Source organism: Sitophilus oryzae, unplaced genomic scaffold (genome assembly GCF_002938485.1).
Source record: "Sitophilus oryzae breed Bouriz unplaced genomic scaffold, Soryzae_2.0 scaffold_1639_pilon_pilon, whole genome shotgun sequence".
Classification (NCBI taxonomy): domain Eukaryota; kingdom Metazoa; phylum Arthropoda; class Insecta; order Coleoptera; family Curculionidae; genus Sitophilus; species Sitophilus oryzae.
Window position 1 is genome coordinate 653,663 of NW_022146324.1, and position 25,937 is coordinate 679,599.

A 25,937-nucleotide genomic window follows, 5' to 3' on the forward strand; every position below is an offset into this window, starting at 1 on the left:
TCCAGCTCTAAAATAAGTATGTTGGCTATAGACAATTTAAATTTACCATCGCAAACAGGCCGCAACCGAAAGAACCTTTAGTACTGCGGAAAGGGGCGGAAATCTTACTTATATTGCCCATACTTATAATTTACTAAACGGAGAATAACGTCCAAGAATGGTAGAGGCTGCTGAGAAAGAAATGAAAAAAAAAATGAATTTCGAAGTGTAATAGATTTGATTCAATTAACAAAAGAGAAAGAACCAGAAAATATGACAAGACTGAGGATAATTTACCATTATCCACTCTATTACGTAGGCCACTCTGACGAGCTGAAAAAACGTTCTTGTCTTTTTTTCTATGTTTTTACAGTTTTGAAATAAAAAAAAAAATATTTAAATTTGAAGTTTTTTGGAATATAATACTCGTTAATTTAGCTACTAAATAATTATTGCAAAATTATATACAAAAAAAAAGAATTTGTGAATCCCCTTGAATTGAAAAATCCAAATCTAAATAGAACAAGAACTATGATAGCGTTAAACAATAACTCTCTTAGATTAATTTAACTAATTTATTGCAACGAAAGCTTAACTATGTATACTTTTCTATCACTTGAGTACATTGAATGCTTAAAATAAAAGGATTGCACAGTTCGTTATTAGTCTAACAAGAACCAAAAGCATGAAGTACCAAAAATTAGTTGGTATTGTCTTGGTGTTTGCTGTATCTTTGGGATATTCCCAAGCAGAAAAAGAAATTAAACTTGAAATTGAACAAAAGATTGCAGATGGGTATGTAGTACTAAATAATAACATCTTATGATTTTCAATTTCCTCTACCTCCAGCCTCCAGTATAGAGACCTAAATTGTCCTCTTACCAAACTGTCAAGAAATTATACAGTTGAACACAGAGAGAGTGTGACATTCTGGTAAAAAGACATTTCTATTCTAAAAACATAATAATTTTTAATAGTCTGAAACTTATGATTTTCAAATTAGCTATATATTCTTTATCAGAACGTTATAAAGTTAGTGTGTACTTATTGCACATGAATGATTATTTTCACTTAATCCACACATTTTTAGCCGACCATACCAATAGGTATAGTAGACTATTAAGATCGGCAAAAAAAGTTTTTTTTTAATTTCACTCAAAATGAGTTATTTGGGTCATAAATGACCTAAATACAAAATATTTTCATGTGTCTGTCTGTCTGTCCGTCCGTCTGTCTGTAACACGATAACTCAAAAACCGCTAAACCGATTTTAACCAAATTTGGCACAAATATACTGTGGCACCCGAGAATCTGGTCATTACTTTTTGGTGGGGGTGGGGGGTTTTCAGGGGGTATGGGAGGGGTTTAAAATTTTTAAAAAATTGTAACTCCAAAATTACAGTAGCTACCGAAACGCGGTTTTCAATTTAAGATTAGGAATAATATTTGCAACAAAATTTGTAATAACATCAAAATCAGTCAAAGTCGCAGTTTTTGAGATAATTGATTATTAACATATTTTAGTATGGGCGGCTATACGTGCCTCCCGGCACCAATTTTTTTATTATCAAATTAAAAGAAAAAAACTGATTCTGTACCGGCTGGTTATCCACATATGTTTTTGAGTACACACAATATTTGTATTTCATTTTTATTTATTCACATTTGTTTTGATGTACCCGCAAGTACAGAACCTATTCTCGTAATTCTTTGCCAGCAGTGCTTTTTTGCCGACCGATTAATCATAAATAATATTTTTAGTAATTTCGAATAACTCTACGAGAATATTTACTATTTCAGAGTTACTGCAGAATGCACGGCCCAAAATGTTACTGCCGTTAACGCAACAAAAGATGCTAGTGACTTTCAACTGAGAGGCATCTACACTTCTTATGGAGATTTAAATCTTGGTTACGTAGGAAGATACGACCAATTGCTATTCAATAGGGTAATATAAAAAAATAAAATCATTAAAAACATATCAAACCAGGTCTAGTTCCCAGTTCTCAATCCCCAGCTTATAACGTGCTCAATGTTTCTCATTTTCTGTGATTCATTGTTTCTTCTTCTCTTCCTTTAACTCTCGAATGGGTATGGTGACATCATGACGTCTCAATTGCGCGAAGAGTTGTTCTCCATCCCTGTCTATCTTGTGCGGCTAATGAAAGTTCTTGTAGAGCGTGACCAATAATTTCTTTAGTTTGGTCCACCCAGCGCGTCGGAGACCTTCCTCTTGGTCGTTTGCCATTAATCTTTCCATCGATGATTCGCCATTAATCTTTCCATCGTGTTCTTGTCAAAATGCGCCCAAAGTACCTAAGGTATGACAGGTTTATTTTAGTCAAAGTCTTGACTTTCAACTGCCTTAGAATTGAGACGTTGCGTTGGTCCGATGTTCTGTATATGAAATTCGCAGTTTTCTTCTGTAGGCACACATATCGAAAGCATCCATTGCTACCAGCATTTAAATGAATTCTCTGGTTCTGAGTTTGTATGGTTCTGAGAGGATGGTTTTGGCTTACCCCATCCGGGGACTGCTGCTCCATTTTTGGAACCGTTCGCTTACTAATATTTATTTCCGTTTGTTATAAAATCGCCCAAATCATTGTTATTTTAAAAATCAAGCCTATGTACGTATATTATTTAAAAAATCGAAACATATATAAAATTGCTTTTCAAAGATATATTATGTTCATATACCTAAACCTTCTGGTTTCTTCAGTAAAGCCATTTAAAAGATAATAATTCTATGTCTTGTAGCTGTTTTGTTTAAAGAACACCGTTACCATGACAAATATTCAAACTTTATAAGTAACAACAAAGGTATCAATTAGATTTTTCTTGCTAAATTTCCAAAATTGTCATGGTAACGAAATTTTTGAGATGAAATTATAATAATAGAATTATTAATTTTTAAAGTGCTCTAAGGTTCTTAAGAAACCGTAAGGTTTAGGTGTAGGAACATGATGTATCGCTGAAAAGCTATTTTATTAGCGTTTTGATTTTTTAAATAATATGCATAGAGTTGAATTTAAATAATAAAGATTAGAGAATTTGGTTAACAAACGGAAATATAAAATTAATAATTTTTTTTAAATATTAATTTTATATTTCCAAAAATAATAAAATGTATTTTTGCGAAATAATTTTTGCTCTCCCTGTGTATCTAATCAGTTGGTTTCTGACTGTCGATAATTTATAATCCAAATTTCAAATTCAAATTCTAAAATGTTCAATTCATGATTTTATCAATGCTCATTCAAGATCCTGTTTTTGTCAATTTTACACATGCTTTTTTATTATCTCAAAAATTGTTAGAGGGTAGTATAATAGAAAAATTATGAAAGTAGTTTCCAAAAATGTAATAATATACCGGGTGTTCCATTTAAAATAAGAAAGATGCTACTAACTGTCAAATGATGCGGCGACATTGTAACGCTGAAAATATTTTAGATAGATGGAACAGATGCCTTTATCTAAAAATCCAAATGTTGAATAAAATTCTATCACCGGTTCTCCATAAACGTCTACCGTGCCATCGTCGTGAATCACCCTATATATGCAGTTACTTAATATTTTTACAAGTGCCAATTCCATTCTTTCAATATCTGCATCTGGGTGATTAGTAAACCAGAAGAGATACAAAGATGATTAAATTAGACAAAAGCTGCTTTTTGCTGAACCCTACTCATGATTCAAAATTTAAAAATAAAATCCAATTACTTCCGAAAATGGGGAAAATATTTTTTTCCGATTCTATATGAAAACGATATTATAATACAAAATTACACGTCGCCATTTCGTTCTTAGATTAGTTTCGTGTTATTAGATTTAAAAAAAATCATTTGTGGAGAATTTTCAGTGTTAAATAATTTCTGTGATGCCAGGACTACTATATCTTCATTTTTTCTGGTTCATTTTGTGTACGTAAACGTAAAATATTCCGTAGTAGGCCTTTTAAATCTTCCTCATGCATATCATTAAACCCCTCTCCAGGCAACGATTTTTTTGTCGTTTCTTTTTATACGTTAAACTCGAAAACTCGATATCAATCATTCGTGTTTTTCTTTATTAGCAACCATTTATTATAACAGTTTACGAACTGCTTGGATAGCATTATTTTTTAGAAAATCCTTGAAATACTTATATAAGACGAATATTAAAATTGCAGATCTACTATGCCAATTACGGAGAACTAGTACTAAGAGTATACAGTCCTTACTACAGATTATCAGCCATTCGTATCCACAATTACCATTATGGCGGATACAGCCCCAGCGTTTCTATATTGGATGGAGCCGTTGGGTATCAGCACGTGATGATAAGCATGCGATCTATGAGCTATAGCTACAACACGCCGTTCCAGTACTCAATCCAGCTGTACGGATTCTAGAAAAATATCCTCAAAACAGTTCTGCCCTTAGCGATCAACAAATGCTAGACTACCTTGGTCTTGGTATTGCAGTTAATAAATAGTCTTGTCTTGGTCTTGCTACAAGACTCTTGCAAGTCTTGCAGCAGCTTGCTTTTTGTGCAATCCAAGACCAAGACTGCAAGACCACGGCCAGTCATCAGTATCTGCGCTACATGCAATTATACAGGGCGAGTCTTAAATAAGTGCAAATACTTTTAGTGGTAGTATATTTCGACACCAGAAACACGATAAGGTTTTTTCGGAAATTTTTTTTTGGAAATTTTAGAATTTTTTGAAAAAAATTTTGGATTTTTTTTTAGTTAAAAAACATAATTTCTTGATAATACGATAACATAAGTAATAGATTAAATTTACAAGAAAAAAAACAGAAAATATCCAGTGGTTCTCAAAATTTAAGCAAAAAAATATTTTTTTTTGGAAATTTTCAAAGTAAAATAGGTAACTCGGTTATTTTGGACTTATTTGAAAAACGGTAAAGAGAAAATATGTTTCTTTTATCGAGATCTACCAACTCTGAAATATAACACTTATTTAAGACTCACAAATAATTACCAATATCAAAAATGTCGACACTATATTTTCACTCAATAACTAATCCTATAGAAAGCTTTTTACCAGGAATCATATTTTTTGGTTATTGTTTATACAGATTTGTTTACTGATAATTTAGCAACAATAAAGTTAATAATTTTATTGCCTGTTTTCTATTCCCACCAATAAAACGTTCTAAATTAATAATATTGTTCTGTTTATTTGTAAAGTGTTCAAATTTGAAAAAAAAATAAATAAATAGAAGGCTTCAAGTTTTTCGTTAACTCGTTTATGGAAATATTATTGATTTTGGAATGGCGCCAGCCACTGAGTAATCATAGCAAAACTACCTATAAATAAATAACCAGGGAAAAAAATGTGAATCCCCCTAATGGCAAAATCCACATCAAACACAATTAGAAACTTTACGATTATTTCTAACAAAAATTAATCTAAATTTACTACAGCTTAAGCCTGAAGTAAATACAATATTATAATACTTGACTATATATAAATTAAAATAAAAGGACTGCACATCATACTGTAAGTTATTACTAGTCCAACTAGAACCAAAAACGTGAAGTGCCAAAAAGTAGTATGTGCTGTCTTGGTGTTCGCTGTTTGCTTGGGCTATTCCCAAGCAGACAAACAGATCCAGCCCAAAGTTGAACAAAGGATTGAGGATGGGTATGTATCATCATCATCATCATCATTTTCAGCTTATTCAACCATTTCTAATTATGGTGTAGCCTCCCTCACATACTCTGTAGTTGGGCCCATTGTTGTCTATTGTTGGCTATGCGGGCCCAAGTTATCCCTGCTAATTTCCTAATATCGTGGTCCCATCTCAGGTTGGGTATTCCTCTGAAAGGTCGGCTATCCCAAGGAAAATATCATTTTTAACATATATGTATATGTATACTTGGTCATTATCTATCTATTGCAATCGTACAATTTAGATTTACAGCAAAATAACGAAGATAGAGACTAAAAAACCCAGTATCTATGATCGGTATAACAAAGCAACGTTTACTCTTAATTTCTCACAAAACATTTATATACTGTGATTTCCCTTGGACAGCCGAGGTCTCTTGATTCCTTCTGGGTACAATGCACACTGGGTAAACAGCTTTGGGGATATTGCGTCTCCCTGTCGTACTCCTTTGCTAGTTGGGAACTCTGGGGTTGTTTTATATATCATTACTCTTGCTTTAGCTTCCTTGTATATATGTATTAGCGAGAGTTTCTATATAAGGCCTGCCAACATCTTGTTTCGCTAGGGCTTCTATTATTGCCTTAGGACATATCGGGGCGAAAGCCTTCCCAAAGTCTATAAAGGGAAACACTCTTTTCTATAGGAGATAGACGAAAACTAATATTGGTGTCTGGAGCTCAATTTTTATCAAAAACATGATGGTAAAACCGCACATCGATATCTGTTACCGTTTCGGAGTTACGCGGTGTTTTTCAAAAATGTGCATTTTTAACAAATCGCTGTAACTTTTTTGCTATGAAAAATTTTGTATTTTTATGAAAATTTCACACCTCTACTTTTCAACCAATAACATGCTTTAATGTTGACTAGTTACCATGGCAACTGAAAAAATTTCCGGAAATTTTTTCGAGGCGCCACGAAACTTTAGTGGAAATTTTTTGACAGTTGAAAAGGTAAACATAAGATCTACAATCATAATGTGAATGAACTACAATGTCTATATATTGAAATATTACCCATTTGAGTTTTAGCATTTGATGTAACTAATTAAAAATATAATAACATTTGTTAATATTATTAACAAATTGAAATTATTTTAAAATGTCATGTTGGATTAATATTTTTTTTTTCAAATTTAGGTGTGAAATTTATAATTCTTACCGAATACCACGCAAGCTTAAATTATTCCTGGAAATTTTCTTTCGGGCACGAATATTTTAGGAAAATTATCCCTCGTCTTCGACTCGGGATAATTTTCAAAATATTCGTGCCCTCAAAAAAATTTCCGAAAATAATTTAAGCTCTTGTGATATTATAAGTGAAAACATTTCCAAAGCACTTTTTTACGTAGAATTTAATGGTGGAAGTATAATTTTTTTAAAATTAATTTGGGACACCCCGTATATTTTTAATTCATTGAAAAGAATTCAAAATTACCTTTTCGAAAATATAGCACACTTGATCCTTTGCTCGATTCCTCTTTGAGATATTATAGAGTTTAATAAAATTCGCAATTAATAATGTAAAATATTTTACATTATTACCTATATAATATGTAATTTACCTAATAAGTGATGCAAATAAATTTGCGGTGAGCAGGAATTAAAACGAAAATAATATTTGCCATAAGAGATGCAGAATTTTTTATAACAATTTAAACTATATTTAACACCACCAACACAATTAAACTATATAATATTTAATTATAACTAAAATAGCAAACCATGACATGAGATTTTCCTACAAGTATTCGACATATATCGACCGTCTCTTTCTCGCGGAATTCATTATCTCAGTTGGGGGTGAAAAATACCCTCACATAACCGCTAAGTACTTCTAATTCTTGTCTAGATTATACGGACAATTTAAAAATAAGAACCTTTATTCTTCCGCAAAGATATCCATAGGATTAGATCCATAGGCAGTCCGGCGGCCTCGACGGCCAACTACTGGGACCTTGGTTAGCTATTTAATTATTCTCGAAATTGGCTGCAACAATTTGTTGATAACTTTAACGTTCTGAGGAGGTGCCTCGCCTTGCTAGAAAAATATGTTTTCGAGTTCCATTAGGGTCAGATCATTAATAAGGGATCCAAAACTTACTAGTTAAAAGTGGCGAACTTTTAAAAATTCTGTATTTCGAAGGGGATTATAACAAAATATCAAGTGTGCTATATTTTTGGAAAGGTAATTTTAAGTTATTTTTAGTTAATTAAAAATAAAGGGTGTCCCAAATAAATCAATCAATTGTCTCAATAAATATAATATAAATGTCCCAAATAAATATCAATTTTTCTGTTAATAACTCCTAAATTATTAATTAAAAAAATATATACCTCTACCATTAAATTCTACGTAAAAAGGTGCTTTGAATATGTTTTTTATAAAAACAGAAATTTTTCCATAGGAAAAAAGTTACAGCGATTTGTTAAAAATGCACATTTTTGAAAAATACCCCGTAATTCCAAAACGGTAACAGATATCGATTTGCGGTTTTTATCATCATATTTTTGATAAAAATTGAGCTCCAGACACCGATATTAGTTTTCGTCTATCCCCTATAGAAAAGGGCGTTTCGCTTTAAAAGCGTCCAATTTGATCAACCCTGTATGTGATCAATCGTCCTGAAGGCTTCTAAAACCTGCTTGTACTCGTGGTTGTGCAGCATCTAGCGTGTTTTGTATTCTGTTGTTTATTATTTTTGTGAATATTTTGTATGTGGGTATGCATATCAAAAAATAATAAAAATATATTAATTTCAATTTTCCTCAACCATGCAATCAACACTGTTTCGTTTTTTCATACTTTTACACTTTAGTTCTTCAGTGTTATGTTTACCTTTTTTCTTTTGAGAACTGTGAAAAAAATAAAATAATAGCTTTATAGAAGAGTCCACTGAGAGTGATTTAAAAAAAGCGTAGAGAAATCATTTTTTTTGCAAATGTAACATTCATATTATTTTATTATACTTGATCAATTTCCGTATTCTTTTTTCAGAGTTACAGCAGAAGTGACAGCCCAAAATGTCACTGCACTTAACGAAACAAAAGATGCTAGCGGCTTTCTACTGAGAGGAAGCTTCACATCCTATGGACATTTAAATCTCGGTTATGTAGGAATATACGACAAATTGCTGTTTAGTAAGGTAATAAAAACGACATTTTTAATTAATACCTTATTAGTCGAGTTATTAGTCCAAAGGACTCTGAAGACTGCCAGAACACTTATTCTATACTAATCTACTATATCTACATATATAAAATGCTAATGTTTATCTGTGTCGTCTCTACTGAAGTATCGACTTGCTCTAGAAAGTTGCTCTTTTTACTAAAAGATAGCTAATTGGCTCTTCTAAAAATTGTTGTCGTCGAATTTTTTGTTTTTCATTTAATTAAAAAAATAAAATAAAAAGTTTTTTTTCTGATGCCGTCGTGGCGGATGCGGCAGGCTTCAACTAGTATGTATATAAAATGCTAATGTTTATCTGTGTCGACTCTACTGAAGTAACGACTTGCTCTAGAAAGTTGCTTTTTCTACTAAAAGATAGCTAATTGGCTCTTCCAAAAACTGTCGTCGCCGGATTTTTTGTTTTTCCTTTAATTAAAAAAAAAATAATTTTTTTTCCTGATGTCGTGGCAGATGCGTCAGGCTTCAACTAGTCTACTAATATACATATAAAATCCCTAAGTGACTGACATACTGATTAATCACGATCCTGCTCTAACCACTCAACGTAAGAAGCTCAATTTTGGCATACAGGTTAATTCTAGGGTGTAGAGGTTCGATAAGAAGGGATTTTTCGAAATTCCAGTTCCAAGAGGGTGAAACCACCCCTCAAATGTTACTATATTTTTTATATAAAAAACGGTCAAGTTTCCGAAAAAACGCTTAGACACGTATATTTTATTTTGTTTTTTTTTACATATTTTAAGATTTTTTAAAAATGTATACAGGGTGTTTCGAAAAATCTGGTCATTGATTAATCACGATCCTGCTTAAAGCGCTTGACGTAAAAAGCTGATTTTTGGAAAAATACATTGACTTTAGGATGTAGAGGTTCGATAAGAAGGGATTTTTCGAAACTAGAATTCTAAGGGGGCGAAACTATCCCTCAAATATTAAAAAAAAATATTTAAAAACAGGTGAGTTTTTCGGAAAAACTCTTAAACACGTATATTTCATTTTGTTGTTTTACATATTTTAAGATTTTTTATAAATTTATACAGGGTGTTTCATAAAATATGACCATTGAGTAATCACGATTCTGCTTAAACTGCTTGACGTTTAAAGCTGATTTTTGGCAAACGGATTGACTGAGGGGTGTAGAGGTTCGATAAGGAGGGGTTTCTCGAATCTCAAATTCCAAGAGGGTGAAAACGCCCCTCAAATATTACAATATTTGTTATTTAAAAACGGTTAGTCCTTTGGGAAAACGCTTGGACACGCATAATTTAGTTTTATTTACATATTTTGAATTTTTTTAAAAAATCATACAGGGTGTTCCAAAAAGTTGGGTAATTTCTTAACCACGATTCTGCTTAAACTGCTTGACGTAAAAAGCTTATTTTTGGCAAACGGATTTTTCGAAAGTCAAATTCCAACGAGATGAAACTACCCCTCAAATATTACCAAGTTATATAATAATATCGCCATATGGTTTTTTCTCATGCTGACATAAATGTGAGAAAAGTATATCCAGTTTGTATGTCAATGGAAATTCTTGCTTTGCTTTATCATCACCGTTACAAATGATTAATTCGACGTGAACGAAGTCGCGGGTACACGCTAGTAATTATATATTATATTTGTATATTAATTAAAAGGTCTCCAGTTGTAAAATGTATTCTATTGTGTTTAGTTCAATTACACAAAATAAATTAAATTTAATCTTCAATTCATTTGCTTCATTTTTCTAAATAAGACAGCAGTTAGTATAGTATGATTATGATTTATTATTTTTTGTATGGATTACAACTCGATTTAATAAAATTCCAGGTGTACTATGCCAGTGATGGAGAACTTCTGCTGAGAGTATACAGCCCTTACTACAAATTAACAGCCATTCGCATCCAAAATTACTACTATGGCGGGTATAGTTCCAGCGTCTCGGTGATAGATGGAGGCATCGGTTATCAGTACGTTGTGATACGCATGCGTTCTACACTCTACACTACGCCTTTCCAATACTGGATTCGACTCTATGGACGCTAGGAAAATGTAAAATATGTTTGCTCTATACATAATATATAGAAATTTGGACATATTATGAGAAAAATTTTTGTTAAAAAATTACTGAGAAATTTAACAACATACACTTTTTTCCATTCCCGTCCAAATTTCTTATACACAGTGTTTAGATAATTATCGTTAACAAAATCTTCTATTTAGAATTAACTATATTTCCAGATCCATTATTATTTCTTATATCTATCTAATAATAAAACTAGTGCGCAATCTATTTATTTTGTATTATTTTATTTAACTATCTATAACCATCTGCAAAGCTAAAATAGGGAATTATAAAAAAATAAAAGTATTTTAAGTTAACGTCTCTTTTTGGCTTCTAAAGGTGCATTTAAACTTGAACACGTACGAGCTGAGCATACGCGAACAGCATTCGTTCGCGCTCTCGGTTTCGTTTAAATTAAAAACTTATTTTTTGATTAACGAAGTGATTCACTTATTATGGTTTCGCAGATATTTGCGGCTTTATATTTCATATGGCCTTTTCCACAGTAAATTTTTATCAAAGCCACCCAATAATTTTTCTCTCGTATTTTACCGTTGAGAGAGCCATATGAAATAATATTGCGTGTATCTGCGAAACCATTAAACATTTTGACATAGGTACTTTAAATACAAAAAATGTTCATGTTTTAATTCTCCATCTAATAAAAAAATAATATACATTAAAAAAACAAGAAAAATTATTTTTTATTTTAATAAGTTTGGCGTAGAATTTTGAACATCCTGTATGATTTAAGATTGCGTTATTTATAGCAAAGTAAGTTTAGACCATCTAAAGCAAATACCTAATAGAGTTTTGATTTCAGGACAGTTCTTGTGTTTTTAATATTTTTTTTAAGAAAGGCTGAAAAACATATATTGTAACGACCTCCCGAGCTGTCCCATGTTCCCCAAATACGATGAACAAACCGACAACGCCGCCCGAGCATTCAGTCTGTGAAGGTCTTGACGTGACATTGAACGCCGGGTGATTTTTAATCGTTTTATTATTGTTTTCTAAGTTTTTTTGTCATTAAAGTAGTTGTAACTTTCACGCGAGTGTGGATTATTTACCAGCAACCCAAAATCCCCAACCGGAATCTTACACTGGCGCCCAACGTGGGGCTGGAAAGATTTGCAAAGTGTGAAAATTGCGACGAATTCCCGGCTTGTCGTGTCGTCGTATTTTCGGCTCCCGGCGCGGCGTTGCCGATTTTGGACCAAAGTACGAAACGCGTTCGTTGACCCCGACTCCGATAACTTCGATCAGCTGATCGCATCACAGTGCAGTGTGTTAAGTTATCATTCACGATTTGACTATAAGCTCCTGCGATTATTTTGTTACGATAATCGAGAGGCCAATAATCGAATATAGTGAAGTGTTTTCAAGCAAAAAATAGGAAGGCCTAGCAAACTGTAAGTACAGTAGTTAGAAAGATTTTGCTTTGTCCACGGTGGAGCATCCCTATCATTTACGATCTCGAGGACCAGTCGAACGCACGGACTCGGAGAAGATGGCGGTCACATTGACGGATGAACAATTTAGACAGCTTCTACAGACACTTACAGTTGCTCCTCAAAATCCAGCGCCTGCTATTCAAGCTTTAAATGGAAATTTTGCAAAATGTTCTTCGCGTTTTAATGGCGACAAAAACTGCGACGTAAAAGCATTTATCGATGCAATATCGATTTATAAAGACTGCACGCAGATTTCAGATGATAATGCGCTTCGAGGTCTTCCAATGTTGCTCGATGGGTTCGCCGCAACCTGGTACCAAGGTGTGAAATCGTCGGTTAATACGTGGCAAGATGCTTTGGACTTACTACGGGTAACTTTCGGTCCGCAGAAACCGCCTTATCGCGTGTATAGAGAACTTTTTTCAATGGAACAAGACGCCGGTACACCTACGGATATTTTTGTCTGCAAATCGCGTTCGGTGTTAGCCCAGCTACCTCCAACCACCCTTACGGAGGAGGTCCAGATTGACATGGTGTATGGACTGCTTCACAGGCAAATTCGGGAGAAGCTACCGCGCGACAGCGTTAACAATTTTAATGAACTGCTTGCTAAGGCTCGATTAGTAGAAGAAACTTTTGAGTTTAAAGAAAGAGCGGATACTAAAGAAACTCTTCGCGAAAACCGTCCTCGATGCCAATATTGTCGGAATTTTGGACATACTAAAGATGATTGTCGGAAACTGCTGAGTTCTAAGCAAAATAAGGACTCGCTTGTCCTTCAGACTCAAAATAAACCAGAAAGCGGTGCCGCTGGTAGTAACACGTCGACAAATAGTGCGGGAAAATACAAGGGTGGCTCTTCGTCTACCTCCCACATGCCCTCGTCGTCATCGGTAAGCTGCTACGGTTGCGGGAAAATAGGATTTATTCGGTCCAACTGCCCAAACTGCAAAAATCTGAGGCTTCGTCAATTGAGTTCTGCAGTTTCGACACTTTGATTAGCCCTCGTGACAGACCTGTTTTAACTATAAATATATTAGGTCATCAAGGTCAAGGACTAATAGATACAGCTGCGAAACAAAGCGTTGCTAGCACGGCCTTGTGCAAAATTCTACAAAGTGAAGGTCACTCTTTCAATGATGAAGAAATAATGGTCAAACTCGCTGATGGTCGGAGTGAATTGAAAAAGGTTTTGACAACAAAGGTTGACGTCATTTTAAACTGCAAATCAATACCTACGAGATTCATTGTATTTCCCGACACAGAAGCTCGAACTCTTCTTGGCATTGACTTTGTTCAAGATTCAAAAATTGTTTTGAATACCCATAAAAACAAATGGGCATTTTCGGATAACCCAAGCCTAGAATTTGACCTTCTTTACGAGCAACCTCCATGTACACCACCTTCAGGCAACGCTGAAATGCCTATGACGTTATCATGTGCGGACATTCTTCGCCCAGATGAAGGAGCTGTGTTATCAAAAAATGAGAAAGAGGAGTTCAACTCGTTTTTGGAAGTTAGGAAGGATATCTTCAAAGTGGGGGGAGAACCAACCCCATTTGCTACACATTACATCAATACCAAGGATCATCAGCCTATAGCGCTTCCACCTTATCGCATGGCCCCTCAGAAGAAACAAGTTTTGAAAAAAGAACTGGATCGGCTTCTGGAAGAAGGAGTAATAGAAGAGTGCGAAAGTGCGTGGGCCGCGCCTGTCGTCTTGGTTGACAAAAAAGACGGAGGTGTGCGTCTTTGTGTGGACTATCAAAAGCTAAATCAGGTTACTACGACAGACTTTTATCCGTTGCCGCGAATGGACGATTTGCTCCATGCAGCTAAACGTACGTTTTACATGTCAACAATAGACTTAAGAGCGGGCTATCATCAGGTTAGTGTACACGAACCGGATCGCGATAAAACCGCCTTTGTAACACCATTTGGCACATTTCGGTATAACCGCATGCCCTTCGGGCTAAAAAACGCGCCATCCACGTTTCAGCGGCTTATGGATCGTTTTCGGAATGGACTAAAAAAGGAAAATGGCAACATAGTAGTACTCACCTACCTTGACGACCTGATTGTGCTTTCAAGTTCGTTTGATGAACACTTAGAAGACTTGGACATTGTGTTTGATAGACTACGTCATTTTAAGCTTCAGGCAAATCGAAAAAAGTGTGTGTTCGCGTGTTCTCAAGTTAAGTATCTCGGACATTTGATTACGACTCAAGGACTCTCAGTGGATCCAGAAAAAACAGTCGCCATAGCCAAACGACCAGTTCCCAGAAACGTCCACGAAGTGAAATCGTTTTTACAAACCGCCAGCTGGTTTCGTCGCTTCATTAAAGATTTTGCTGAAGTTTCCCGTCCTCTTAGCAATCTGACTAAGAAGAATGCAGTTTGGAAATGGACATCCGAAGAACAAGCATCGTTTGACTTATTGAAGTCACTCTTGGTGTCTGCCCCGATCCTTAGACAAAGTGACGAAAACGTTATCATGATCAGAAAAGACAAGACACTCCCATGTATGAAGTTGGAGATCGAGTATGGGTCAATGTTCACGCGTTAAGCGACGCCACCAAGGGACTTACTTCAAAGTTCTACCCCAAACGTGATGGACCATATGAAATCATTAAAATAGTGTCACCCACTAGCTATCAGGTGGCCCAACCTAATGACCTCACTACACCTTTGGGAGTACATCATGTATCATCGCTTACTGCGGCCAAAACTAGGTCGCCTAACGAGTCATCGCCTCCGCCGGTACCAATAGTCCCCATCAGGAAAAGAGGACGTCCCAAGAAGGTTACTGGCCCTTCCTCGAGACGAGTTCAAGGCCAGGGGGGAGTGTGTAACGACCTCCCGAGCTGTCCCATGTTCCCCAAATACGATGAACAAACCGACAACGCCGCCCGAGCAGTCAGTCTGTGAAGGTCTTGACGTGACATTGAACGCCGGGTGATTTTTAATCGTTTTATTATTGTTTTCTAAGTTTTTTTGTCATTAAAGTAGTTGTAACTTTCACGCGAGTGTGGATTATTTACCAGCAACCCAAAATCCCCAACCGGAATCTTACAATATATATATATATATATATATATATATATATATATATATATATATATATTATATATATATATATATATATATATATATATATATATATATATATATATATATATATATATATATTTATTTAAAAATAGCAGGTTAGTCATGACTGACTAAGTTGAAAAAGTAGTTTTATTAGCCTATGTGGTGATTATTGACTGCATCCTCACTTAAATTATGAGTTTTTTTTTATTTATTTATTAATATCTCAGAAACTATCGAAATATATTTTCTCATATCTTAGGATTACGTAAAGTGGATTGAAACGAAGCCAAAAATGCAATAATATACAGGGTGTTCCATTTAAAAAAAAATCTTGATCCACTCATACTTTTTTGAGCCACCCTATAGAAGTTAAAATATTTTCCTGAAATACATCCTCGTACAAAATTTTCATAATTATTATTTTCTTAAACAATTTTTGTATTCCAGGAGCTACAGATGCCCGACGCACTTATTGCCGGACCCTGTATAATATTGTTCCCTAATATAATATTGTGAAGTGTGTGTACTATATTTTTTTATGTGAAAAAAGATGGCGTCAGAGATGGCTTCGGAATGAAGATGGCTGTCATATTAAGTAAATGGAAAATTATATGGGGTATGTCATCGATCGTCATTTCAAATCCAACTGACGCCAGTTTTTTTCAGTCATACGGTATTATCATACATGTCTTATTGAATATTGTTAAAATTACATTGTACCAATATGTACAATGGATAAAAGGATAAAGTTTACAGATTACAAAGAAAAACTAAACGATTAAATATTTTACTCTAATCAAACAGTAAGTCAAAAATAGTCGTGACATATTACCCATTTTCAAAAAAAACACTCTTTTTGGAAAAGTAAACGACTCAGCCACCCTCACATGACCTGTTCACAGAAAACGAAATCTTATTCAAATATGCTGTCACCTTATCTGTTTGCACCGAACTGTTACGAAATGCAACTGGAATATAAACATCTTATAGACTGTGAGATACAAGAGAATAACAAGGAATAAAATTCAAACATAGATATAGACTAATAGGAGACTAACCAATACACCTATGTTGATTTTTTTTTGATTACCAAAACCAGCCTACTAGAACAAAATAAACTCCCCGGCACAAAATTCACCCTAAAATTTTGACTAAGTTTGATGTTTAATAACTTTTTAATTTGCACTTCGATTTTTATGATTATGGTATTAGCATGTATTAGTTTGTAAATAAATTTGTTGGCATTATTTTTTATTATTTCAGTGGCTTAAATATTTCGGTTAGGCGGGTTTATACCGGGGTAAAACAAAACTTCGTTTTTTGCAATAAATTCAAAACACCCTGGGTGGTAAAAATGGAACGGGCATTTTGGATAAAAACATTTTCCTGTAATCTTAGATGTATTCCTAACATTTTTTAATAAAGTACTAACAATTTTACAATCTTGAACTTGTTGAAAATGGAGCTCTCAATGCTCACCGTTATATTGAGAATGTCCTCCAAGAAGTTGTCGTTCCATTTGCTCCTTTCACTGGAAATCAGTTTATACTGATGCATGACAATTTCTCTTGACAAAAACCAAACCAGACCCCACGTTGCACGGGGTAACGAGTTTGGAGTAAGAGTAGTTAACGAGTACCTGGATGAGGTTGGATTACGAAGATTGGAATGACCTCCTTGTAGTCCCGACCTAAATCCAATCGAATATCTCTGCAATGAACTTAAAAGAGCTGTTCGTCGTCGTCCTATTCCACCACAAACTTTACAAGACCTATGGTTAGCATTAACGGAAATTATTCCTCCGTTAATGCTAGCCTTAGCTCTTGTAATGGGTTTTCTTGATCTATAGCTTGATATTCACCAAGCTGTAGATCAAGAAAGAATAACTACCCTTATTAATTAATATCGATATGACGAAGACCTCGAGCTGTTACTGCTGCGAGAGGTGGACATACACTCTATTAAAATTAATATAAAATTATTGTTTTGGTCAATAAAAAAATCTCTGAGATCAGTACTTTACTTAAAAATGTGTAGCTCATAAAAGAATATAGACCATGGGCCACAAATATAAAACCCTCCCCTTCCAGTGGGAATTTGTGTGTGGGAATTTTTTTTCTTTGTTTTGCCATATAATTTAAGATTTTAGTTGTTTGCCTCATATCAATTACAGCTTAGTCCGGAAAAACACGGAAAAGCGCAGAAAAACGGTAAAAGTTTTCCCTTATTTTTTGATGGTCTGTTTATTGGGGAAATAGCTAAAAAAGTAAATCATCAGGTCCAAAATTCTTAATTTTATTTATTTATAACATGAAAAAACACAGCGTTTTAAATTATGGATGCATGCATCTGAACATAAATGAATCAGAAAATTCCAAAGTTCCATCTGTAATCAATAGCTTTCTTTTTCATTTTCATCCTTATGTAGTATATCAGTAAAGTTATAGAGGTCTGGTTCATCTTCATCTTCAAACTCATCTGGATGATAGTTTTCCAAAACATCAGTTAGTTCGGGCGGCAAAAGATCCCCTTTGGTCCAATCAATCTTCAGTTGTCCATTTTCTAATTTCCAGCCATGTCCCACTGGATTTAGTGTTATGTAGCACTGGTAGTTTACACGACGGATGTGGTTTTCAAGAGAAGCTTTGCAAAACGGTAGTAAACTTATTTCAACACCTTGTGGATCTGGTGAAGCAGATGTCACTGTGGGACAGTATTTTTGTGTGAACAAATCGTACCGTAGCTTATTTATATCTGTATATCCTTTATCAGTGTACAAGAAGTAACACACGAATTCCTCTAGGTCTGACATTGATTTTCTGTAAGTGTAAGTGATTCTCCTAATGATATAATGATAGGCACGAATTTAGAATATTTTTCTAATTTAGATTTTACTAATATTACTTTATTTAATTTTCACAATTTCAAATCAACTCAAATTTGAAAAAACATTGAGAACGTGACTTGGAGTTTTACTGAATTTTTGTTTTTTTCTCTTTCCTCAGTTATCTACGTTTTTCCGGGCTACGCTGTAATTGGCATTAGGCAAACAGCTAAAACCTTAAACTACATGACAATACCAAGCAAAAAATATTTAGCTCACAAATTCCCACGGTGGGGGAATTGGGGTTATATACGAGCCTTCGCTCTAATAGATATAATGAGATAATTCAAAAAATGAAATGTTGGGAATACATCTAAGATTACAGGGAAGTGTTTTTATCCAAAATGCCCGTCTCATTTTTTCCATAGGGTGTTTTGAATTTATTGCAAAAAACAACGTTTCGATTTACCCCGATATAAACCCACCTAACTGAAGAATATAAGCCATTAAAATAATAAAAAATAATGCCAATAAATTTATCTTCACACTGATACCATAATCATAAAAATCGGTTTACAAAATAAAAAGTTATGAAACATCAAACTCAAATTTTTAGGGTGGCGGAATTTTGTGCCGGGGAGTATGTAGGGTGGTCCGAACTGTATTCCGGAAACTTTGGCAGCATATTCTGCAGATAAAAATGCTTAGTTTCGTAGATACAGGGTGTAGAAGTTTCAATTTTATTTGGATTTTTTTTTACGTTAAACGGTAAGTAAATCTATTGTCGGCCCCAAGGGGCAAGACAATATGATGACAATGATTAGTTTTTAGCTATCTTCTCAAGTTTAATACTTTTCTCATTATGTTGCATGTTGCGAGAATAACTGACTTCTGAAGTTGTATGTAAAGATTTTGGTTAAGTTCTAGTTTTTTCAGATTGTGAAGGAGCTGCTTGGGGATTTCTCCAGTTGATCCAATCACTATAGGCACCACTGACACCTTATCCACTCCCCAGACTTCTTTCATATCCTGTGCTAGTAAGGTATATTTGTCGATCTTTTCTTGATGTTTTCGGTTGACATTTGTAGGGGCAGGGACAGCGATATCAATAAGATAGATTTCTTTTTTGAGTTTGTCCAGCAGACATATGTCTGGTCTGTTATGTTGCACAGTCCGATCTGTTAATATTTCTCTATCCCAATATAATTTACAAGCATCATTCTCTAGGACGTTCATTGGGACATAATTATAATATGGAATGCGCTCGTTAATGCATTTATATTTCAAACTAAGTTCTGTATGTATTATTTTTGCTACGTTGTTATGTCTGTCGGTATACTCTCTTGAAGCTAGTGTTGTACAACTACTAATAATGTGTTCTATATTCTCGTTTCCTTCTTCGCACATTCGACATACAGTTGTTTTAATTGTGGGGTCCTTTATTATATATTTTAGGTATGATCTTGTGGCTATTTCTTGGTCTTGAATTGCGCACATAAATCCCTCTGTCTCTGGGAAAATCGTTCCGTGTGTCAGCCATGCTACTGAAGCTGGCTTATGAATGCTGTCCAGATCAAGTGTATTGAGGTATCGGCCATGTAGCTCTTTTCCTTGCCACTTGCTTTTTTGCAGAGCTATTGTGTAACCAGCATCTATATTCATTTCTTTATCACTAAGATTCAGAAGCGTCAATTTTTTATCTGTTTTGCTTATGGTATCATAGAGGCTTGATGTTGATGCTATCGTGTGGAAACACGTTCGTAGGTTTTTGTTTTTTATGTTGTAGTCGCAGATCCATGACGCCTCGCCCTCCTATATCTCTTGGAAGATGGAAACGTTCTTTACATGCTTTTGGATGATGGGATCGATATTTTGATAACAGACCTGTTTAGTTCGTCCAGTTCTGTAGGGGTCCATTTAATGATTCCAAAGCTATATGTTATCGTTGGCATTACAAATGTATTTGTAGCTTGGACTTTATTGCTTCCGCAGAGCTGGGTCTTCATGACAGCATTTAATCGGGTCTTGAACGTGTTCTTTATTTGATTTTTCATTTCACTGCCATTAATTCCCTGTGACTGTATAAACCCTAGATATTTGTATGTTTCATGTTTATCCATAGATCTCACAGTTCCTCCTCCTGATTCTTCTAAAAGGATGAAGTCATCTGACTGACACCATTTTCCACTTTCCATATGGTTTGTTTTACATTTTTCTAGGCCAAAGTTCATTCTTATATCATTGGAAAATTCTTCAGTTGTTCTTATAAGTTTATTTAGACCATTTTGTGTGTTGGATATCAGTTTGATATCATCCATATACATAAGGTGACTCACATTTTCTTCGGATATCTTAAATCCACTGTCCGTATGGGTTAACATGCTGCTTAATGGATTTAATGCAATGCAGAACCAGAGGGAACTTAGTGCATCACCCTGGAATATTCCCCGTTTAATATGAATCGAAATGCCTGTGGTCTGGTTATTCAATATCAGGTTCGTTTTCCATGAATTCATTAGGCTTTCCAGTAGTGTAACAATTTGTGAATCGATTTTGTACAGCCTAAGACTCTCTATCAGCCAGGAGTGGGACACGCTGTCGAACGCTTTTTGGTAGTCTATGAATGCTGTATGCAGGTCTCTTTTATTCTTTTTCGCATGTTCCATGATTACTGCGTCGATTATTAGTTGGTCTTTACATCCCTGAGCTTTGGATTATTATTATTATTATTACTATTATATAATGGTTCTCGAGATATTAATCGAAATTATCCAATACCTGCATATCATTGCATAAATTAAACATGTTAACCAAATTAATAGTTATCAGACTGAAATAATAAATTCGAAATGTTTTTGTTCCAAAAGTTCAACAGGAACTGTTTTATCGTCATTTTTTTGAAGAAAAATTTAAGATTAATTAAAAAAAAATAAAAAGTTCCCAAATTTATCATTTCAGTCAAATAACTGTCTACTCAATATGTTTATTTTTTGTCAATAATGACATGTATTGACTATTTCCATTCTAAATATCTTGAGAACGGTTGTTAGTAGCGATTTTTACCAAGAGACATTTTTTACGTAAAAAATCACGGAAATGTATATTTTTTACTCAGTACTTTTATACAGGTACGGACGAAAAAATATTACTCTTCAAAACAGTTATAAAACACATGTAGGTGGCGCCCTCTAAAATAGGAGTCATATTGACACCAAAATCAATTTCTCATGTCAAAAAACTGCCCGACACCAATTTTCATCCAAATATTGATGTTACATCAGAGATTATTTAGAAAAAATCGAAATAAAAGTGAAACTTCTACACCCTGTATCTCAGAAATTAAGCAATTTAGGACATACATCTATACGAACTTTTTTACTTATTTTTATCTGCTGCCGAAGTTTCCGGAATACAGTTCGGACCACCCTGTATATTCATGTATAAATTAAATGAAAATTTTAAGGAACCGGCCACTGCACTATGGTTTCTAGAAGCTAATTTTTTGGCCAAAATCATAGAGGCCAAAATACATATTTTAGACTCACTGTATATGGACTTTTTTTGTAAGTGGAATGCAAGCAGATATACAAATGAAGAAGACCACATGCATATATTTTTGTGTTTAGTTTTCATTTTTATTCCTTATCAGTATTTATTTTTAGACATTTTGTATTTTTTTTGTGCCTATTCAGTTGTATTGTGCCTATTCAGTTGTTTATTTTCGGAAGAGTTTTGGTGAATATTAAGCGATATATTTCAGTGGGATATAAAAACGGATTACTGTTATTTTTACACTTTATGGTATGTATTTTTAAGAAATCACTAACAATTGCACATAAGAATCAGCGTCCATTATTTTTTAATTAATTAAAAATAATGAGTTTAAGCCCGCGGTTACACTGGACGCGGGTCCGTGCGTTTTTTTAAACGTGCGAGCTCTGACGGTGCCACGCCCTTTCTAATTTGAAGTTCAATAAAACACAAGTTTACTTAATGCAGAATGAGTTACATAGAGGCCACTAGCTTTTTAATTTTAACAGCCGGGTCGTCGGGGTTCAAAGATATTAATAAAAGGGCGCCACGAGATTATACTCTATGAACTCGGCAATAAAGATGTAACTATTAAGTAGACTTCAACACTAACCTCGAACTGTTGAGTGCAACTACCATGAACTTCAAATATGCTATAACTCGTTAAACTTAAGTGACTCTAACTTAACTATGAGACTAGACTGTAAATAATACTACTAAAAATATTTAAGCAATTTATTAAAATATTAAAAAGTTAAATATATATAAAAAAACGAATGAAATGTAAAATGTAATATGTTAAGAAATTATTTAAATCGAAAGGTTGGAAAAGAAAATGGAATTTTAAATTAAATGCAATAACTAAACCTATGACGTCAAACCCCCTTATCTAACTTAATACTAAATACAATCAGGGTGGTTTATACCCATAAATCAAGTCTAAAATTATACTAATATCTAAACGATCTTGCTCTAACGTAACGTCTTGACAAGTACTTGCAAACTACTGAAACTTCCTCCGGCTTAGTTATAGTGCATAGCTACAGGGTGGCTACAACGGTGTACAGCAGCTCGATGCAATGTCACTGGAGCCTACGGATGTCAGCAGAGGTACAGATGCATGGCAGGTGTTTCAAATGATGAACATAAAAACTCTAAATAATATTGGTTGTCTTAGAAAAGAGCCTCAATTATAGAACGAGGACTAGCACAACGTGTAGGAGTTAATGAAGGTAATAAAGAAGGACTAATTAAATCTGAACTTTACCTCAACGAGGGTTTATGATGTCCAACAGGTAACTCTACACACGGGCAACAGGAACGGATGGAATTCTGGACTGTTCTGTGCTACGGTCTGGATCGGTCTTCTTGCTCTACAATTACGAACAACCAAATAAGATTTAAGGAAGATAACACTCAACTAATCTTTCTACACCACGTGGGCGTGGAAAAGTCGTAAACCAGTCAACAATACGAATAAAAATCAGTTGAGCATTGACTTAGACTAGGCAGAAGAATTATAGCATACCTTGGAACTGTTCGGGGACTTCTTGGGCACGTGGAATCGGAATATCGGTCGGAAAAAGGCTATTTTAATCCCATTATGGAAACTGGTCGGTGGTCCGTGTAAATCCCACAAAATACAACCACGTCTCTGACCAAATGTGTTCCGGAAGACTTAATCCTTCTTTACGAAGACCTGCTAAACACCAACAGGGAATGCTTCACGGAACGGCAGCCAGTTCTTCACGACGACACTCTTCAGCCGGGGAGTACACAAGAAGTGATGCAAGGATTCAATTTCCTTCACAAAATCAGATTTCAACCGGAAATCTCCTCCAGGATATAGATAGAGAACTATATATCTTGACTAGTCCAACTCACAAAAGGCATAAATAAAAACGATGTTCTAGATTATTTTCACAGCCATCTTCGATATCCGGTCAATGAATTAAATGAACGAATTGCACACTGCGATCCACATCAAAAATAACCAATTTAACTACGAAATTTTATCTGATAATTATAAAATTTCAATAACCAAAACAAAGGATAAATAAATCCAAAAACATCTGATTTGTGTGTGTGTTGACTGTGACGGACAAAAGTGATGACCAAAGATATAGAGAGATGGACAAAAATTATAATGCTGGGCGGCATCCAGTGACAATATTCTGTGGCTCTATAGCGCGGTGTATATCGGGTTGCATAATTGTAAAATTTAAATAAAACAATATTTAACAATAAAATTATAGTAAACATGATGCAAAAATAATAGCTATTTGCGATATTTTATGAGCTAGCACACAGAGGTGGTTGCGAGGAAATTTGACTGTTACAACGGAATTTCCTCGCACGACTATTTTATTTTAGTGGTTACATTAGATGCGCGTTCATGGTGTCCTGTGTGTCGAGTTTGTCAAAACGGACGCCACTACTTTGATGCTGTCTGAGGATTTAATGTTAAAATAACTGCTTATGAACAGAAGAAAATGAATATCTAAAATGTTTGGTGAATTAAAACAGTAACCGGTCAAATTTTTTGAATATTTTAGAATGTTTCCAGCAACATTAATTATATCCTAAATAAAAATAAACCTGATATTCAAAAATATTCAAATTTTTTGGGAATATATTGGGCACAGAGATATAAAAATTCGAACGCTCGGACGTGCACGTATTAAAAAAAAAAACCAGTTTGTTTTCATCCGACCAACAGAAATTGACGTACGTGCACGGACGCGCAAACTCCGATCCAATGTAACCGCCTGCGTCGATACCATTTGTTTGTTTTTAGCTGCGTGCACGTCCGAGCACGTACGACCAAAAAACGCACGGATACGCATCCAATGTAACCGCGGGCTAAGACAAAACATAAATAAAAAGATAAAAGTTTAGTTTGACTTATAAAAAATTCTCCATGTTTCTCTATGCTAGATGCTACTGTAAAATTTGAAACAATCCTTTCTGAACATATCAAAGAAAAAATTGGCTGCTACTAGCTGCAACTTTTTTTTAAAAGAATTTTTTTTCAGCTATGTATCGATTGAAAAAAATTGATCTTTTGGAAAAATGGCTACAAGGGGCCGATAAAGTTGAGAAAAATGGGTACGTTTCAAATTTTGTAAGACAGAAATTTTAGAATAATGAACAAGAACTATCAAGCACTATGGAAAAAAAGATAAATCGCTTTTGTATAAATTTTGAAAGAAAATGGCAGGCGGCTTCGCGGCTTAATGATTTATTTTTAAAACAAAATGAAGACTGGTTAAGGGAGGATTTTATCCTTAAGTTAAATGAACCCCTTCTATCCACAACATCTGCCGGCCGCCCACGATTACCTTTTTCGGAGCAATCTTGCAGAATCCAGATTACAGTTGAGGGTTGGAACCTTTGGTGTTACACAGCAAAATAAAAACACTAAATCACCACAATACACCAAAACACTTTTACTTTTACACTGGACGAGCGTTTCGCTAACCATGTTAGCATCATCAGCAGATGATTATAAACTAAAGTACAATCTACAAGTTGAGCGTTTATATACTCACTCAGTGGACACCGAGTGGGCGTGGCAAAATCTAGCCAACCGAGTCAGAGCCCACTGAGCGTAACAGTTAGATTTCCGCCACTAGAGTAGTAGGAACAAAGAACTTGAAGGAATTGGACCGTTGTCTCTGTTCATACTATCTTTACTTTTATTAATTCTGATGCTTTCATATGCATCTAATTGTCTGTAATTTGAGACTTGTTTAATTAATTTTAAATTATTAAGATCTATACAATGTTCTTTATCAACAATATGTTCGGCAACGCAAGTTTTATCCGGTCTACCATATCTTATCTGAGCTAAATGTTCTTTAAATTTAGTTAATATTGATCTTCTAGTTTGCCCAACATATTTTTGATTACAATCTTTACAAGAAATTTCATAAATACCCGACCTTTCCAGTGGAGGTATTTTATCCTTTGGATTACCTAATAATTGTTGTAATTTATTATTAGCACTATACACAAGTTTATAATTGACATTCTTAAAAATTCCTTTTAGACCACGGGATAACTCTCTATCAAACGGTATCGAAAAATATTTAGACGTATCTTTCTCCACTTGAAAAGTCGAATTTTCAGAAATCATTAACCTA

General features: G+C 34.4%; 2 protein-coding genes and 1 long non-coding RNA gene across 9 annotated transcripts in view; 2 read left to right on the top strand and 1 right to left on the bottom strand.

Moving 5' to 3' along the window:
• The window catches only part of LOC115880586 (F-actin-monooxygenase Mical-like), a 170,200-nt gene that overhangs the window by 76,789 nt on the left and 67,474 nt on the right, over positions 1 to 25,937 (bottom strand). The gene's annotated exons all lie outside the window — the stretch shown is intronic.
• LOC115880598 lies at positions 621 to 5,107 on the top strand. Its single transcript, XM_030897873.1, has 3 exons — positions 621 to 774; positions 1,780 to 1,927; positions 4,151 to 5,107. Exons 1-3 carry the CDS (start codon positions 665 to 667, stop codon positions 4,370 to 4,372), a joined length of 480 nt encoding a protein of 159 aa, XP_030753733.1. The 5' UTR covers positions 621 to 664; the 3' UTR covers positions 4,373 to 5,107.
• On the top strand, positions 5,476 to 10,730 carry LOC115880599. Its single transcript, XR_004049909.1, has 3 exons — positions 5,476 to 5,632; positions 8,658 to 8,805; positions 10,656 to 10,730. It is a non-coding gene; the product is annotated as an uncharacterized LOC115880599 (long non-coding RNA).